The 18,260-nt window shown below is 41.9% G+C and overlaps 1 protein-coding gene across 7 annotated transcripts in view; it reads left to right on the plus strand.

Moving 5' to 3' along the window:
• RABGAP1L (RAB GTPase activating protein 1 like) overlaps positions 1 to 18,260 on the plus strand; it is a 705,349-nt gene that overhangs the window by 680,135 nt on the left and 6,954 nt on the right. For all 7 annotated transcript variants that reach the window (XM_007480823.3, XM_056815569.1, XM_007480824.3 and 4 more), the window contains 4 exons: positions 10,887 to 10,991; positions 13,994 to 14,077; positions 15,799 to 15,870; positions 17,305 to 17,502. In XM_007480823.3, coding sequence (XP_007480885.1) covers positions 10,887 to 10,991; positions 13,994 to 14,077; positions 15,799 to 15,870; positions 17,305 to 17,502 — 459 coding nt within the window. The remainder of the gene's footprint in view (positions 1 to 10,886; positions 10,992 to 13,993; positions 14,078 to 15,798; positions 15,871 to 17,304; positions 17,503 to 18,260) is intronic.

The following is an 18,260-nucleotide window of genomic DNA, read 5'->3' on the forward strand; positions in this document are numbered from 1 at the left end:
AGTCCTGTGAAGCACACGGTGCGCACACTCTAAGGGGTCCCCCTACCACTAGCTTGGCACCTACAAGCTCGGGCACTGTACCAGGCGCCGGTCCGTCGGCGCAGAGGAAGGCGCCGGCAGCAGCGGGAGGAGAGGGGGAATGGCCTAGTGACTGCCTCTGGAAGAAGGCCACGGCGGCCAGGAGGCAGAGCCGAGGAGCCTGGGAAGAGGCACACAGGCAGCCATGCGCACGGGCTGCAGAGAGCCGGCGCTGCTCAGTGGAAAACTGCCGAGGGGCCGGACTGGACGCCTGAAAAGAGGATTTCTGTATTTGATCCTGGAAGGAGCAGAGAGGCACCAGACAGACTTCCTCAAGTGGAGCAAGGACGCGGGCAGGCCTGCCCTTCGGAAGAGACCTGGGGCCAGTGATGGAAGATGACCCGGCGCCCCAGGGACCCAGCAGAAGGCTCTTGTCTCGTCCCCGGAGGAATGGAGAGATGGGGAGACACATACGAGAGCTGTTGCGAAGATAGCAATGACCAACTTGGGAACAAAATGGCTATGTGGGTCAATTTTGAGTGAGGAGTCCAAGAGGACATGGAAGTGGAAAGCCGGGAGATGGAGAGGATGGTAATACTGTCAACAGAAATAGGAAAATTAAGAAGGAAGAGCTTGAGAGAATCTGATGGACATTAAGTAAACCAAGATGCAGCACCTCTTTGGGGTCCACCAAAGGGTCTTGCAGCACCTTTTCAGCTGTTCACTATGGCATTGCAAGGGCTATTGGAACCAGGGACCTAGCTACCAAGAATTACCTCCTAACTAAGAGGACCACAAGTAATTTGTACCCTTTTTTGCCCCTCAAAACAACCTTTTGATTTTAAAGGTTTGCTTTTAGGGCTGAATCTAGAACTGTGTCTCCCTGTGGCCTTGGGTGGAGTCCTTCCTCCCTTTGTCAGCATCTTTTGTTTGGGAAAGACTGGCCGGTTGGAGAGAAGTTCTTAGTTTTATTTGTAAACAAGGATTCTCTTAGGTAATGAAGTCAGTCAACTAGCCGCCATATTGGGAAACACATGAGCTCTGCAGCCATTCTAAATGCCTCTGGCCCACTTTTGCTATTTAATAAATAATTATAAAGTTTAAGATACCAACTCTAGAGACTCTTAATCAAAACACAGGAATTATGGGAACCTGGGATATCTCATAAAATAACCACTCCTTGGGCAAGCAAGCCATTGTAGCTATAGTAGGATGCCACAGTCAGGCTTAGAACTAAAGAGAAGTATTTACTAGAATGTTTACACTTTGCACTGTTAGCAACAGATTTTCAGTGCCTTATTTACTTAAAAAAAACAACTAACAAAAACCAACCAACTCTTTGTTGAGGTGACAATTTTTTTTAAAAAATGGATAACTTTGATAAAAGTGCTCAATGCAGTCACCTTCTGTTGGGTACCTATTTTATACTAGTATGAAGCTGGTGTATGGGGAGACACTAAGATGAGTAAGAAATAGTCTTAGCCCTCAAGGATTTTTCCAATTTAGTTTGTTAAAAACTAAAAAGCTCTAAGGTACAATTATGTCCAATTGTAATTTCCTTACTCTTGCTTAACTTTGATCATGTTTAGTCCATTCCCTCTTTACTTGACTTCAAAATGAGAACCTGATTTACTTCTCACCCCTTTGGGCTTTAGGCTTCCTCAGCATCAGAATCCCTCCATACACATATTAAGTGGCTTTTGAGTGTATTTAATGCCAGGTACTAGGTCTACAAAGTCAAAACAAAGAGAAAAATAAAAATGAAACATTATCTTCCCTCAATGAAGTTACATTCTACTGGTAGGGACACAACAAAGACTCAAATAAAGATAATACTTGGAGAGAGAGAACGGAACAAATGTAGGGAATGAGTGGAGATCAAGGAGGGCTGAGTGCTAGGAGAAGGCTAAGGGGGAGGTAGAACCTGAATTGAGACTTGAAGGAGGACAAGGACTCTGAAAGGCTGAGATGAAAGGAGGGTATATTCAAGTCCAGGAGACAAACTTCAGCTTGTGCAGATACATAGGGGTGGAAGATAGAGCATCATTTTGGGAACCATGAAGTAGTCCAGTTTGTTTGAAACTTAACTGTGAAAGGGGAAGTGACATGAAACAAGTCTGGAAAGGTAGGTTGGAACCACAATGAGATTCTGAATAGGAGAATAACAATCAGACTTGTACCATGCGAAGACTCTTCTAGCAGAATAGTTTGGAAAGGGGAGAAGCTGCAAGAAGATAAATCTTGCAGTAGTTCAGGCAGGAGGTGATGAAGATCTGAACTGTTGATACCCATATAAATAAAGAGAAAGGAACTAATGTGAGATTAATAATAATAAACTATAATAATATAACAAATTAATAAACAAAAATAATGAGAGAAAACATGAACGAATTACCTGGCATGAAGGGAAATTTGGGATGTAAGTAGAAGAGTCAAGATTCACTTTGAGTTTACAAATTTGAATGACTCAGAAATGAGTCTGCCTTCAACAGAAATAGAGAAGTTTGCAAGAGGAATTGACTGGCTTAGTGGGGAAAGAGTTCAGTTTTGATCATGTTGAGTTTTATTTTTTTATTTTTATTAATTTACTTGTTTGTTGGTTATATTAAAATTCTTATATATCTCCCTCCCTACCTCCCCACCCTGCTCTAGAGAAGGCATCACTTGACAAAAACAAAACAAAACAAAAAAACATATATACAGTGTCTTTTGTGTTTCTTTTTATCAGTTCTTACTTTGGAGGTGGACATTCACAAGTTATTCTTCAAACATTAATTTTGTGGATGTATATAATGTGCTCTTGGTTCTACTCATTTTGCTTTTCATAATTTCATACATGTTTTTTTCAAATTAACCTCATCATTTCTCATGGCACAGTAGTATTCCATCACAATCATACGTCACAGCTTGTTTAGTCAGTCCCCAATTGATGGGCATCCTCTCAATTTCCAGTTCTTTGTCACCACAAAGAGCTGCTATAAATATTTTAGAACATACCTTTTTCCCTGATCACCTTGGGAAACAGATCCAACAGTATAGTATTGCTGAGTTTAAGGGTTATACACCATTTATAACTTAAGATAATAACACAGTTTTGTCATTCCAGATAACTCCACATAATTCCAGATTGTTCTCCAAAATGGTTGGATCAGTTCAACATTGTATTACTGTTCCAATTTTTCCACATCCCTTCCAACACTTGTCATTTTGCCCTTTTATCATCTTGGCCAGTTTGATAAGTGTGAAATGATATCTCAGAATTGCTTTGATTTCATTTTCACTAATCAGTAATGATTTATTGAATTTTTTTCATGTATATATAACTTAGGGTTTTTATCACCAAACTATTCATGTCTTTTGACCATTTATTAATTGGGGAATGACTGTTGAGTCATCATTGAGACACTGAGTGATGTTGAGTTTTAGACACCAACAGAACATCCTAGTGATGTCTAGTGGGCAATTCACAACATGGGATTGATGTTCAGCATATGTATTTTGTCTAGATATATAAATTTGGCAACTATTAGTGCTGTCATGGTCACAAGAATCCCTAAAATTGTTACAAAATAAAGATGCGATATTGCTCAAAAGAAAGGGACATTAAACATGCACCATCAGGCACATTGTCTGGAGAAAATTATTAGCTTAGTAATAACAATGTAATAAAAGCTCAGTAAGACTGATATCAAGCAGATATTATATCAGAGGAAGTGCCTAGCTCAATATAAACCTGCAAATAGAAAATTACCCTTATGCAATCAAAATATCTTTAACAATAATGCTAAAGCCCACCATTCAGACATACTAGTTGTGTGACTGAAAACGAAGAGAGGAGAGCGATGTACGTAGGAGGAGAGCTGTGGATGGCAGTGCCTTAAGCTGCAGAGAGGTCAGAGAAGATGCAGTCAGAGAAACAGCAGTTGGATTTAGTAGTTAAGAGCTCATTGGTGCCGTTTCAGAAAGCAGTTCCAAGTAAAGTGGTGGATTTAGAAGCAAAGTTGCAAGGCATTGAGAAGTGAGTGGGCAGTGAGAAAATACAGGCAGCAAATGTAGCTATTATTTCTAGGAGTTTGGCAGGGAGAGGAAAGAAAAATCTAGGATCATGAATATAAGAAAGATCTGGGCATATCTGACTGCAAGGAAGGATAGAGATTAAGGGAGAAAACAGAAGAAATTGATGGAAAGAGAAAGTGTGTGTGTGGGGTAATCAGAGCAGGATGGTGAAAGGCTTCAAAATGATGCCATATGAGGATCATTTGAAGGACCCGAGAAGACACTGAGCTTTCTTTAAGTATCAAAAGGGCTGATATGTGATAATGGGATTAGATCTCTTCTGCTTGATCCCCAAGGGCAGAACTAACAATAGTGTTTGGAAGTTTCAGAGGTCGATTTTGGTGTAATGTACAGAAAAATGCCTTAATGGTTAGAACTGTCCAAAAGTAGAACAAACTGCTTTCAGCAAAGGTGGGTTTTCTCCATCTCTCGAAGCAAAGACTTCTCACAAAAGCCAAATGTACACGCTTGTTAGAAAACAGAGACTCCAACACTGATTTTCTCTGATTGCCTCTGAGATTTCTTTCAGCTCAGAAATTCTGGGGTTCTGTGAAGTGGAGGGGCTAGGTTTGGCAAAGAGTCTCTTCCTCAGACATTAAAGGAGAGAAAGAGACTTTGGGAGACAATATAGAAGAATTTTAGATGTAAAGAAAGAGTAATGAGGAAGCCAACCACCAGTGGCCTCAGTTTCTTCAATAGAGTAGGAGGCTTGTGGGAGATGGATGGATGAGTGTACTTACTGGGGCTTCAGAAGAGACTGGGCAAAGGTTTGGAACGTTCTCTGTGTGGGGAGGGGAAGTCTAATCAAGAGTCATTTATGGAAAAATAAAAGAATTGCTGCATATCAATGAAAGCCCAGTTAAAATTAAATTTTTAAAAATCCTCTACACCCCAAATTTTCTATTTCTTAGTATTTCCTCTTCTTAGTCACCTCAGAGAAGAGCCTGCCAGGGAGGAAAGATGCATTTCTCGCTATCTTATTCTGGTCTTTTCAACTCTTTCCAGTCTCAGAAAGGAATTTTTAAACAGGAAGAAAAGAAGCAACTGGCATCTTTGCAGTAGGAACTCTAAGACCCTGTTGTTGCTTTAATAATTTTTTAAAAATCCTTTTTGCTGTTTAGGAAAATAGAACTATCTCTTCTCTTTTATTTCTCAGGTCTGAATCTGCCCTTCTGAAACATATAAAGTAGATTTCTAGTTTTTTATCCTGTTCTGCCAGTTTGTCCAAAAAGTATTTCAAGGAAGTATAAAATGACCTTATTCATTCTAATAGTACTGAACATTTTAATCAGAAAAGAAACCTCTTCCCTCACATGCATGCTTCATTGTCACATTTGCCTCAGGTAGATCCTGTATTAGCAGGGTCATAGCCCCATTCCCTCCTACTGTAGATTAATTCTGCTAATTAGAAAATTCACAAAACTAATTCCCCCTGCCTTACATGGGTCCAACTGTTAGGAGGTCCACAGTACTATTCACACTTGTTTCTGATTGGTCTTTTTTGTTCTTTGGCACAGTCAGAGTACTTATCTATGGATAAAGTGAATCTCAGAGACTTTGGACAGAAAGAATGTGTGACAGGAACTGTTAATTAGTTAATATTAATGAATGGTTGCTGTATCAGCAATCATTTAGGTGCTAATTAAAAATAACTAAGAGCAATCTTCTTGATGTATTTGCATATGTTTCTATCATTGCCCAAATCAAGACCATTGTGTCATGAGACTCAAAACCATTTTATAGCATGAGCATGTAGTAGGATGCTTATTGAATACTTACTGTAGAACTTCAGCTAAAAAAAACAAACCCAAAATAAAAATTTTAAAACCTGAAATAAAAGAATAAAGTTTACAAACCTGATAAATTTAAGAGAATTATATTCAGGGTATAAGAGAATTCTTTTTTCCAAAAACCAACAGAAGAACTCAGTAGTATTTAGCCTTGAAAAAATATAAACTAAAGGGAGACACTATTGCAGTTTTCATCTATCCAAAGGGTTATCTTGCAAAGTAGACCAGCTTTTTCTTCAGAGGGTAGAGCTACATATATGTTACAGAGGGGTAGATTTCAGATTAGACCTGAGTTCAAGTTTGATTTCTGACACTTACTATGATTCTGAGCAAAACATTTAACATCTGCCTTAGTTTCTTTGTCTATAAAATGGGGGCAACAATAACATCTCTTACCCTTGGTTGTTCTGATGATATAAGAAGATAATATTGCAAAGGACTTTTTAAACCTTACGCTTAGAACTATTCAACAGGGGGACAAGCTGCCTCCCAAAGTAATGAGTTCCCTGTTACCCGGCATGTTCTGTTCTATTAGATACTGGATGACCATCCATCCAAGGTGAGCTATAGAAGATATTTCTGAAGTGAGTGAGAAGAGAAGTTGGACTAATTCTGAGATTCTCAGTCTTGTTTGTGTAACCATGAACACATTGCCTTCTGGTGAAGCCTGTGGTCCCCTTCCTAGAATAATGTTTTTAAATGCATAAAATATGTAGAATGACAAAAGAAATCAATGATACATACACATACAGGACATCCACAAATAGTACAGATTTAAGCTTTAAGACTTTGAGGATACCATATATATACATACACACACATATATATCACATACACATAAAATAGCATTTGTCCAAAATCTCTGGCACACCTACGAATGACGGCATCTTTGTTTTACCACAGATTTTTGACTGTGGCAAAATATCTGACAAAGATGTGACAGTTGCATTGTGGAGAATTGCGATCCTCTAGGATAATGACATGTGCAGTCCTAGAGTGTAGCCACTCACAGCTTCACAATACCATAGACCCCTGTGGGGCTAGACATGTGGCATGAGAAAGAACAGAAAGCTTCCCAATTGATCTCTCCACTGCTTGAGTGAATTTTGGTTGTTTCTTCTGAACGTGTCAGTATTTTTCCTGCAGGGACCATGCCTCTGAGTCCATGGTCTTTTCCTGAACTTCTCCTGAATGACTCTGTATCTCACATCCAAGTCTACTGTGGCTCAGAATATTCAAACAACGTTCAGAAAACACAAGCTTATTTACTGGCATAGGAGAGATTCTTGGGCTACAACTTCTAGACAAGTTGGAAAAATTAAAAGTACCCAGTTTGGGCATTTATTTCTAGGCATTTCCACTTCTAGTTCTTGAATACTTTGGAAGTAAAGTCCTTTTGTCTTAGGCCAAAGGCTTGAAACTCTTTTGTCTTCAGAGGAAACTGTTTTCCTCGCACAGATATTAGAACCCAGCCTTGGTGGTTTATCAGGGTTCCACCTGCAGAATTTCTTTAGCATCTGGGCTCAGCTTACCTGACCTCCTCTTGCTGCTTCAGCTGAGTGTCCTTGCACTTCTGAGACATTTGTTATTTACACTGTTCGCACATGCATTCTGGATCCAACATTTTCTCTTGGCATTTCAAGCTTCTTTCTATTCAGAGATTTCCAATTCGAGTCCACATATTTTGCTTAGGCAACCACCCATGAATGTCTTTCTTTGTAGTCTCGGGCATAAAGTATTGCTAAAATCCAGTCACTACAATCCAATTACAAAAAATATTAAATGTCTATCCTGGGACAGGCACTGGATTCAGTACTGGATATACAAAGACAGAAATGAAACAGTCCCTGCCCTCGAGGAACCTACCTTCTATTGGTGTGTGGGTCAATGTAGAATAGAGGTGAAGTGCCCAGGGAGAGGGGGGTAGGGGGAAAGGATCCAGAAAGCCTTCCTGGAGAGCCTTTGAGAATAGGGGAGGATTCTAAGAGGTGGAAATGAGGAGGTCTTGCATTCCAGGCATGAGGGACAAGCTGGGACAAAGATAGCGAGAGGGTTGGGAAATGGAGTTCCATGCATGAAGACCAGAAAGATGACCAGTTTGATGGTAGAGGATGGAATTTGAAGGGCTGTAAATTATAATTAGGCCAGCAAGGGATTTGAGGCCAGATTGTGAAGACCTTTAAATGCCACAAAGAAGACATTGTATTTGATCCTAGATGTAATAAGGTAGTTACCTAAAAGCAATAAAATCCAGCGGGCTTGATGACACCAACATCTGTCAGAGCTTGGGAACAAGTAGGGGTTTCCATACAGAGAAGAGACGATGACGAGAGTCATTAGATTGTTGTATGGCAATCTGAAGTGGGAGAGTAAGAAGAAGCAGAGAGAGCAGAGGAGACTTGAGGATGCACAATTTCAAATGATGAAACATGGCTGTAGGAACTAATAGAAAAGAGCAGCACCCCAGACAGGACAGCCTGGCACACAGCTGGGAGGAATGGGCTGGTTCTTCAGGAGGAAAGGCCTCTTTGCCCAACAATATGTTCAGGAAGTGGAGTCCTGAAACTCATGGCAGCATGACAATGGGTGGCTGTCACCCTATGCCAAAGAAGAGTCTTCCTGGGCTACAGGGTGAGGAGAATTGCCAGCCTTTGCAGCAACTTCACATGAATACAGATGAGAACAGTCCACAGTATTTAAATTCAGGTCAACAAATGCTCATTTACAGCCCTCAGCATGCAAGGCACTGGGTAGACAGAGGCAAAAATGAAATAATCCCCACCTACAAGGTGCTTCTATTCCACTGGAAAAATAGAACCTATATACTGGCAAACATGCAAATTTATGCAGATTGACTTTGACACCAACCACTAAGGGAACTGGGAAAAGCCTTATGTAAGAAGTAGTTCTTGTGCTGTGCTAGGGAAGATACTAGAGATGTGAAAAGGCAGAGGTGAGGACAAAGTGCTATTCTAGCCAGCAGCCTGTGCAAAGGTGTGGGAAGAACATGAAGGACAATAATTGGAATGAGTTCAAAAAGAAAGGTGGGAGCAATATTATGAAAGGCTTTAAATGCCAACCTGACCTGAGGAATTTAAATTTTATTTGAGAAGCAATTGGGAACCACTGAAGCTTCAGCATAAGGGAATGGCTTGGCCAGATCTGCACTGTTAGCAGTATTGATCTATGAAAAATGAATTAGAGAAGGAAAAGACCAAAGAGATGCCAATCCTGTGACTGGTAAAAGTGGAACTGAGAAATACTAGGTATTGAGTACATTAAATTGAAAAGATTTTGTACAAATAAAATAAATGTTGCCAAAATTAGAAGGAAAGCAGAAAATTGGGGGAAATTTTTCATAGATGATCTCTTGGATGAAGGTGTCCTATCTAAAATATGGATAACTTTGTCAAATTTATGGGAATAAAAGCCACCATCCAGTTGATAAATGGGGAAGAGGGGAGTTTTCAGATGAAGAAATCAAAGCTACATATTGGTATATGAAAAAATGTTCTAAGTCACTACTGATTAGTGAAATGCAATCCAAAACATTTCTGAGGTAATTATCTCACACCCATTGGACTGACTAAAATGGCAAATATTGGAGATGTGGAAAAGGAAGGACACTAATACATTATTGGTGGAACTGTGAACTGGTTCAATCACTTTGGAGAACAATTTGGAATTATACCCAGAGAGCTATAAAACTGTGTATACCCTTAGACATAGCAATACTATTATCACTGAGACCATTTCCATTTTCTAAGGAAATCAGGGGAAAGAACCTATACATTTCATAACATTTATAGCAGCTCTCTTTGTGGTGGCAACAAACTAAAAATCAAAGGAATGTCCATCAATTGAGGAATGGCTAAACGAATCATGGTATATGATTGTGATGGAATACTACTTTGCCATGAGAAACAATGAATAGATTGATTTTTTTAAACTTGAAAAGAACTACATGAAATATGAAGAGTGGAATAAGCCAGAACCAAGAGAATATTCTATACAGCTATAGATTTAATATTTGAAGAATAACTTGTTAATGTTCATTTCTAAAGAATGAATTAAGAAGTGGAAACACAAAAGATATAATCTATATATGTGTGTGTGTATACATATACATGTATACACACATATCTGTTTTATGGATGATTGCTTCTGTGGTGTGGGGAGGAAGGAGCTGAGATACCTGGAAATAAATTCTATTGATAAAAAAGGAGGAAGAGAGGAGGAGGAGAAAAAGAAGAAAAAGAAGCAGTACTACTGGCGCCTGAATTAGATTAGTGGTGATTGACAGATGTAAGGGATGGTGTAGAGGTAGAGTGACAAGACTTGATCAGATATGGGGGGAAGGAAGGAATTAGGTTCTGAACCTGGGGGACTAAAAGGATGTTAGTGCCCTCAATCAAAATAAGGAAGTCAGCAAGAGTGATGGATTGAATGGAATAGGGAAGTTCCATTTGGGACATACTGAGTTTGAACTGCTTGTGGCACCTCCAGAGGGAGACTAGCAAGCAGTTGGTAAAGAGGAGCTGGAGTTCAGAAGAAGAACGAGGGCCAGATAAGGGGGATTCAGCATCATTTGCCTAAAGATGGAGGTCTTTAAGCAGAGGTGAGTTGACTTGGTGTAGGGTTTGTTATTGTCGGGTTTCCTTTTCAGCAATGAATTCAACTAAGGATCACACTGAGGGTTCTTTCACCTCTAAAATTCTGTGGTTCTGAGGTAATTCAATGCAGGAGTCATTATCCCTAAGAGAAAGGTATGTAGAGCAAAAAGAGAGCCATGGGCATAAGAGGGCACCTCGGGAGACACCCCAACAAAGTGTCAATAAGCCATGGTTATGGAGAGTGGATAGCTGTGTTAGAAATAATAGAGAAGAAGGTATGAAAAACACATACATTACATAGAATTTCCACCTTAAATTAGTCTTGCCAGTGTTGAAAAACTACTTAGGACCCTAGGAAATGTTACAAGTACATGCCCACTCATGACACCAAATTCCCCTGTGATTTCAGGCTGAAGACAAGGCAGATGTTTTAAATAAAGAGCTGCTCCTGACCAAACAGAGACTAGTGGAAACTGAAGAAGAGAAGAGGAAACAAGAGGAAGAAACTGCTCAGGTATTTTGAGTCTCTCTTCCAGTCAATTTATTGACGAAGGGCTATATATCTTTAGAAAAAAACAAATAAACCAAGCTTTCACAGTAGATTTGTTCAAAATCAAGGATGCATTTTGGGGGGAGCCTATAGAATCATCTTCTTTGTGCATTAAAATCATGAGTTCCATTGGGATCAGGGGGTGGGGAGTCTTTTCTCCTTTCTGTGTGGCCTTTCAAAAAGAAATAGGAACATTTGCTGGGATTTGCCTTCAGAATTGTATCTGAGTAAGGCTATTGGCTCTACACAGAGTACAGAAGAGACACAATCCAAGAGCTTTAATAAGGCGATGTATGACACCAAGCTCTCTTAGTATAGATGACTTTTCTGGTGTGGCTTATAGTTGGAAAATGGAGCTAAAAGCCATCAGAAGTGACTTCTGGTGGGAGTTGCCACACATGAATATTTCAGCCAGTCAAGAGAAATTCTCTTCATTCATATTAGGAGCATGAAGCTGAAATGCTCCCATCAGTGCTCTAAAATCCTCTGAGGACCAGACTTCAGGCTATCACTCAGCAGCATGATAGCATGAAAGAAAGTTGCAACTTTTTACTTGTGTGATCCTGGTCCTGTCACTTAACCTCCCCATGCCTCAATTTCCCTATCAGTAAAATGATGGGGTTGGACTCAGTGGCTCCCAGTGTCTCTTCCAGCTCTAATCTATGATCCTGTGATCTAGTAAAGACTTACCTGATAAAAGACCACTATTCCAAAGGAATAGAGGATTATAGTAGCAATAGACTAGACTTTTGGCCCCAAGTATTGTGAATTAGTAGGTTTCCCAAGGAAGCACATATTACTTCATCAATGCTCTTCCTCCCTTACATCTTGGGAGTCAGAAATAAGGGCCCAAAAAGCTAACATAGATTTGTTTTATGCATTAGATCTTCTTCACAACCAACTATTGCCTTGGCCAAAAGCCAATTTTAGAAGTGCTTTCTTAGATTTTACTAATGGAACTAAGCAAGTGTAAAGTATATATATAGACTTCTTAAATCTTGATTATTAACTTCTAATGACTTGTATATTCTGAGTTTTCTTCTGAGATAAATTCTAAATATTTAACTATCTAGCATTTCAAAGACTTAAAACTAGGTAAACCAGAACAACTACCAATAAATTTAGTCATTAAAAGGTAGCATGTAATTTTAGAATTTTCTCAGAGCTATAAAAATTAACTAGCTATTTTAATTTCAGTGGAGTGACAGAAAAGGTTTGGGGACATTTGCCTGACCCCGATTTCTTTTATGAGCCTTGGAGATGACTTGTGCCTTACAGATTATTTTAGGTCTTTGAAACATAGACCTTCCTCCCTGTCTCTTGTCTATTTTGTTATCTGTTACCACCTCAATAGAGATAGGAGGTGAAACTTTTGATGATAGGATCACAAATTTGGAGCAGAAAGAGACTATCAAGGCCATTGATTCTGACAAGTAAGGAAACTGAGGCCACGGAGATGAAATTATTTGTCTAGTCAAGGTTATATAAGTGATCAAACCCAGGTCTTGAGACTCCAAAACCAGAATGCTATCACCTTTAAGGCAATCAGTTTTAGGGTTTTGTGGGGTGTTAATGGCTTTTGTTTTGTGAAAACTTTGGTAGGTTTAATTTGGATAGGAAAAAAAAAAGACTGTCGGCAGAGAAGGTATGAACTATCGATGGATTTTCATCATCCATTTCTACAGCTGGGTAAAGATTTGTATTTGTCCAGGTACCTAGTCTCCCTTCCTCTTCTTGGTGTCATTTGCTGTTCATGTCTCCAACTAACACATTCTGGAGAACAGAAATAAATATGACTAGTGAGGCTTGTATCAGCAGAATCTACAGATTGCTCTCAGCAATCTCAGGAGGTAACAAGCATGATGGGATCTCACAAACAAGCTCTAATTATAGGGAAACCAGCTGTAAATTACAGTGTTTTACAAATTAGTGAATCTCTAGCCCGGCTCATTAATAATACAGGCAACGGCACCAGAAGATGCTCTTTCTTCATTCATTTGGACTAATGTACAATCATATTGAACAGAATCCTCTTGTCCAGGAGCTTGGCAGAGCAGAGCTCACCTTCTCAGGGCTCTCCCACACGAATGCTGCTGCACCTAAAATTCTGCTGCTTTCAAGCTGTGGTTTTAAATGCAGGATGTATAATTATATTGTAATCATTCCCTGTGAGAATCCAGGTGCCGGCATGCCTCCTTCTGTGGAACCCAAGCTCCGGCTCACTGGCTGCCTCTCTGGCTGTTGTCACCTCCTTCCTTCACCTCCAGGAGTGGAGCAGCCAGGGCTGGTGGCCACCTAGGGGCACACACAAACTTATTTCCTTATTCAGGGCTCAGGTATAATACTGCGCTGTCTAGGGACTCAGAAAATGAGTGTCTTCCCAGGAAGACGGAAGCAGACAACTGCAGAGTGGGAAGGAGAAGACTTCTACTTTTCAGGAATTTTGAATTTCTGTTAAGACTTCCGAGTGTCTGGATAAGCAATAACTGTATTTATCTAGTAGTATCAATTATCAAATAATAAACATAATGAATATTACAATGATATTGCTCACTAACTGTCATCCCCCACACAGACACACTTTTCAGCTTTTTCTGTGTCTTTTGTCTTCCCCCATTCATTAGATTGTAAGTTCCCTGAAGGCAAGGACTGTCTTTTGCCCTTTTGGTATCCTCGGGGCTTGGCATAGTGCCTGGCACATAGTAGGTGCTTACTAATTGTTTATTGACCTTTTATTGAGGTTCACAGAGAAATCTTTTCCAAGAAAAGAGGCAAGCTTTATTATATCTTTGAGGAGGATGGGAATTCAGAAAATTGAGCCCTAGCTGCAGTAATGATCATTTGCATTTATTGTTCTTATTGTTATGGTTATTGATTGTTTGATTGGCAAGACTTAAAGAAAGGTATTTGTGAAACTAATCTGATCATTGGCTATACCTTCTTTCTTTCCTTCTTGTTCTTGCTAGCTAAAAGAAGTCTTCAGGAGACAGCTCGAGAAGGCAGAATCTGAAATAAAGAAAACAACAGCAATCATTGCTGAGTATAAACAGGTATAAACAGACCACCTTCTCTTCTCTTAAGAGGCCATCAGAAACTCTCTCTTTTTCTTTCCATAAGAGATTTTTAAGTTTTTAAAATTAGATTGAGCAAATGTCCATTCATCTTCATTCAGGCAACCCTTTATTTTTTTTTTTGTTGATTTGTTTTAAACATGATTTTATTTGGTCATTTTCAAACATTATTCCGTGAGGTCATTTTCTTCCCTCCGCCCCCACCCCTCCCACTGGCGATGCGTGATTCCTCTGGGTATCACATGTGTCCTCGGTCCAAACTCTTTTCCATGTGGTTGGTATTTCCATTAAGGTGTTCATTTAGAGTCTCTCCTCAGTCATATCCCCTCCACAGGCAACCCTTTATTAAGGATGCGTGGGAGATTCCGTGTGGTTAAGTGCTGCTTTCTGTTTTCAAGGAGTTTAGAAGCTTAAGTTTTGTGGTTTTTTCTGTGGTTTTAGGGAAGAGATCACTGGGTAGGGAAGAATGCCTGGAATAAAAACAGGCTATCTGGATGCACGGCTATCTTGCGTGATGAGATGTGGGCCTTGCCACAGTGGCCCATGCATGTCCACCTTAGGCTCCTTGACTCCATCTGTACGCAGAATTGCCCTTCATCCACGGCTCATTTTGGAGCTTTTGTTTTTACTTGGCAGGCCCTTGAGTGACCAGGAAACCTAGAATTTCTGATATCAGGAAGGGCAACTGGCCGCCTTTGGGGACTTTTCTTTTTTTGCATAAGGCTACTGCCACCCCACTTCATGCTCTTGCAGCCTGTTTTTAAAGTTAGTTGACACTATCCGAGCATGGGGTCGATGAGAATCCTCCTACCGGCAGGGCCCAGTTCAGATCTTGAGCCCCTCGAGTAGACAGAACTTTTTTGCAGCTGAGACTTGATCCTTCTGGCTGTCACTGTTTTGTTAGCAACATGTTGATGGAAAAGATCGCCCCTTTCCAAGTTGCCCTTTGCCCCTAAGAGTCTTGATTACTGCGAGGGTTTCTGTGTAGCCACAGAACGTGATGCCATCATCCCACGGGTTTCGTGATGGCGCCCGTCCGAGGATGAGAAGGAGGTCGGCAGTTTTACTGCTGGAGTCCATCACCACAGAGAGCCCTTTCCGCCTCCAGAGCCTGAACTTACTGGCTATTCCCATTGCCTGGGGACAGCTCATTTCTGACCAGACGCCTAATTCGGGTATTTCTCCTCAAAGGACACCCTTGGGGTTCTGGACGCGGCAGCTTATCCAGTGCAGTAGCTAGTCAGGTTCCAGCCGGAACAGTAAGTTGAGGCTCGGGAGAATTAGCTGGTGGCTTGGTTCCAGGCTGAAACGAAGTCACTCCGCGAGCCGGGAGTCAGTGAAACGACACAACCCAAGGGAGCTCGCCCTTCCGGTCCGTGCTCTGTTGTCGGATCGCCGCTGGGTGGCGTGCTGGATAAAGCATCCGAGTTGGAATCTTAAAGATCAAAGTTCAAATCCTGCCCCCGGCCTCTTCTGGCCGTCCGACCCAGGACAAATCCCTGCCCCTTTCTCAGCCTCGGCCTCCTCCTCTGTTAAATGAGAATAATACCAGCGCCTCCCTCCCTGGGCCAGCGTGAAACCCCCATGAGCTGAGCGCTTCCCAGACTCCCCTGCTCCCTACAAGCCGCCTTTAGCCGCGGCACACAATCTAGAAGAAAGCTGACCTTTTCCAACAAAGAAACTCTTTTTCTCTCCTTTAGATCTGCTCCCAGTTGAGTACCAGACTAGAAAAACAGCAAGCGGCCAACAAGGAGGAACTGGAAGTTGTCAAAGTAAGAGGATGAACCTTGAGCGCCAGGGAAGCACCTCCGCCCCACGTGGCCCCATCCATGAAGCGCCCCCGATTGGCAGGGTCTGCGCGGGCTCATTCCGGGCTACTGAGCCCCAAGCTCGTACCTCCTGTGGTCGGGAGGGCTGTGCATAGCAAGCGATAAAGGAGGACAGAAGCCATTGGTCCGGCCGGCCACTTCCCTGAGGGCCGGGCGTTCTTAAAGCCCCATAGAGTATCATAACCGCTGTGGGGAAACAGGCGATGGAGCAGATCCTTCCTAAACCCAGATCAGCCCCTCCGAGTCCGCTTGTATGCTGCCACCTCGTGGTCAGCTTTTTTATTTACGTGTTAAATTTGCAAAACTTTCATTTAATTGGGGGGAGCAAATTCTAAATAGAAGTGGCATTTTCTCGTAAGGAGCTGTGCAACTCTCCAGCGTGGATACCAATGAAAGGGGGTGGGGATACAGAAATCCCCCAACTATTATTTGGCTGTACAGCGGCTTTTATGTTCACATTTTTAATGAGGGCATTTAATATGTTGGGAATGCGTTATTTTTCCAAGTAGAATTATGAGTTTACATGATGAAGAACTGATTCAGGCATTACTGAAAAAAATGGTGATATCTCCGTTGTATTCCTCCATTCATCTCTGATTCTTTTTGGGGGGATCAGAGAGGGGGAACAAAAACAGCGTCGTGTAGATTGGATTTACCGAGTTCTGGCCTAGTTAGCCTGTGTGACTTTGAGGAGGTCCCTTAACCTCGCCAGGCCTGCTTTTTCTTTTCTTTTCTTTTTTTTTAAACCCTTACCTTCCGTCTTGGAGTCAAGACTGTGTATTGGTACCAAGGCAGAAGAGTGGTAAGGGCTAGGCAATGGGGGTCAAGTGACTTGCCCAGGGTCACACAGCTAGGAAGTGTCTGAGGCCAGATTTGAACCCAGGACCTCCTATCTCTAGGCCTGGCTCTATCCATGAGCCACTCAGCTGTCCCCTCTTCCTCTTCTCTTGGAGGAGAATATTGTTAGTCTTGGATGCTTAGGATATCATGCTGTCAGATTCCAAGAAAATGCACTGGATGGTCTTGTAGACTTTTTCCAGGGCTGTTATTTTATATTTTGAAATATAAGAAAAATTCCTAGTACAGAATAATAAACTCCTGCATGTCAGAAAGATCGTAGTCCGGTAAGATTTGAACTAAATGGAGTTTAAAGATTATCTAGTGCAATCCTCTAACTTTACATATGGAAGAACCGAGACTCAGAGCAAATACAGAACGCGAGCACAGATGTCCCAGCTACAGGTCCGCTCCTCCTCCCACTATATAGTGCCTGCGCCTGCAGCCTCCCTCTAAGCCAACAACAAACACAACAGCATTCTGGGGGACGTGCCTTGCCATGAACTGAGATATAACCAGTTATCCGCTTGGATGTTTCAGGGCAAGGTGATGGCATGCAAGCACTGCAGTGAGATTTTCAATAAGGAAGGAGCCCTGAAGTTATCAGCCATAAGCCAAGAAAACCAGGGAATCGAGATTGATGATGAAAAGGACTCACTCAAGAAACAACTACGGGAAATGGAGCTGGAATTGGCCCAGACCAAGCTGCAGCTGGTGGAGGCAAAATGTAAAATCCAGGTTGGTGCCTCGCTCACAGACTCACTGAGGAAGCCCTCGTAGCTGCCATGTGAGGCGGAGGGATTTCAGGGCACTGGCCCGCCCATTCCCACGCCAAGTGCTCAGCTCCTCTCCTCTCTTGAACCCTTGCCTTTGACTCCATCTATTTTAAACACAGCTAAGAAAGGAGCAGGCACTTGTTACTTATCAGAGCCCTCCTTGGTTGCCTCGTCATGGCTTGGAGTATATTCCTATCAAGCTGGAAAGGCTAACTGTGGGCCCTTTAATGGACTCTGTGTGTCTCTTGGTAAAGGACTGGTTGGTCTGGCTAAAAGCAGACTCATCGCCACGTTGGCCACAAAATAGTGAATTTTTCAGTCATGGCATCCCACAGAGACCACATGCTGTAGATGATCAAATCACAGATCCTCGGGATGGATGGGTGGGTGGATGGGTGGATGGGTGGGTGGGTGGATGGATGGATGGGTGGATGGGTGGATGGGTGGATGGGTGGATGGATGGATGGATGGATGGGTGGATGGGTGGGTGGGTGGATGGATGGGTGGATGGGTGGATGGATGGGTGAATGGGTGGATGGATGGATGGATGGGTGGATGGGTGGATGGGTGGGTGAGTGGGTGGGTGGGTGGATGGGTGGATGGATGGATGGGAGGGTGGGTGGATGGATGGGTGGATGGATGGATGGATGGATGGATGGATGGGTGGGAGGATGGGTGGATGGATGGATGGATGGATGGATGGATGGATGGGTGGGAGGA

Source organism: Monodelphis domestica, chromosome 2 (assembly GCF_027887165.1).
Source record: "Monodelphis domestica isolate mMonDom1 chromosome 2, mMonDom1.pri, whole genome shotgun sequence".
NCBI classification, from domain to species: domain Eukaryota; kingdom Metazoa; phylum Chordata; class Mammalia; order Didelphimorphia; family Didelphidae; genus Monodelphis; species Monodelphis domestica.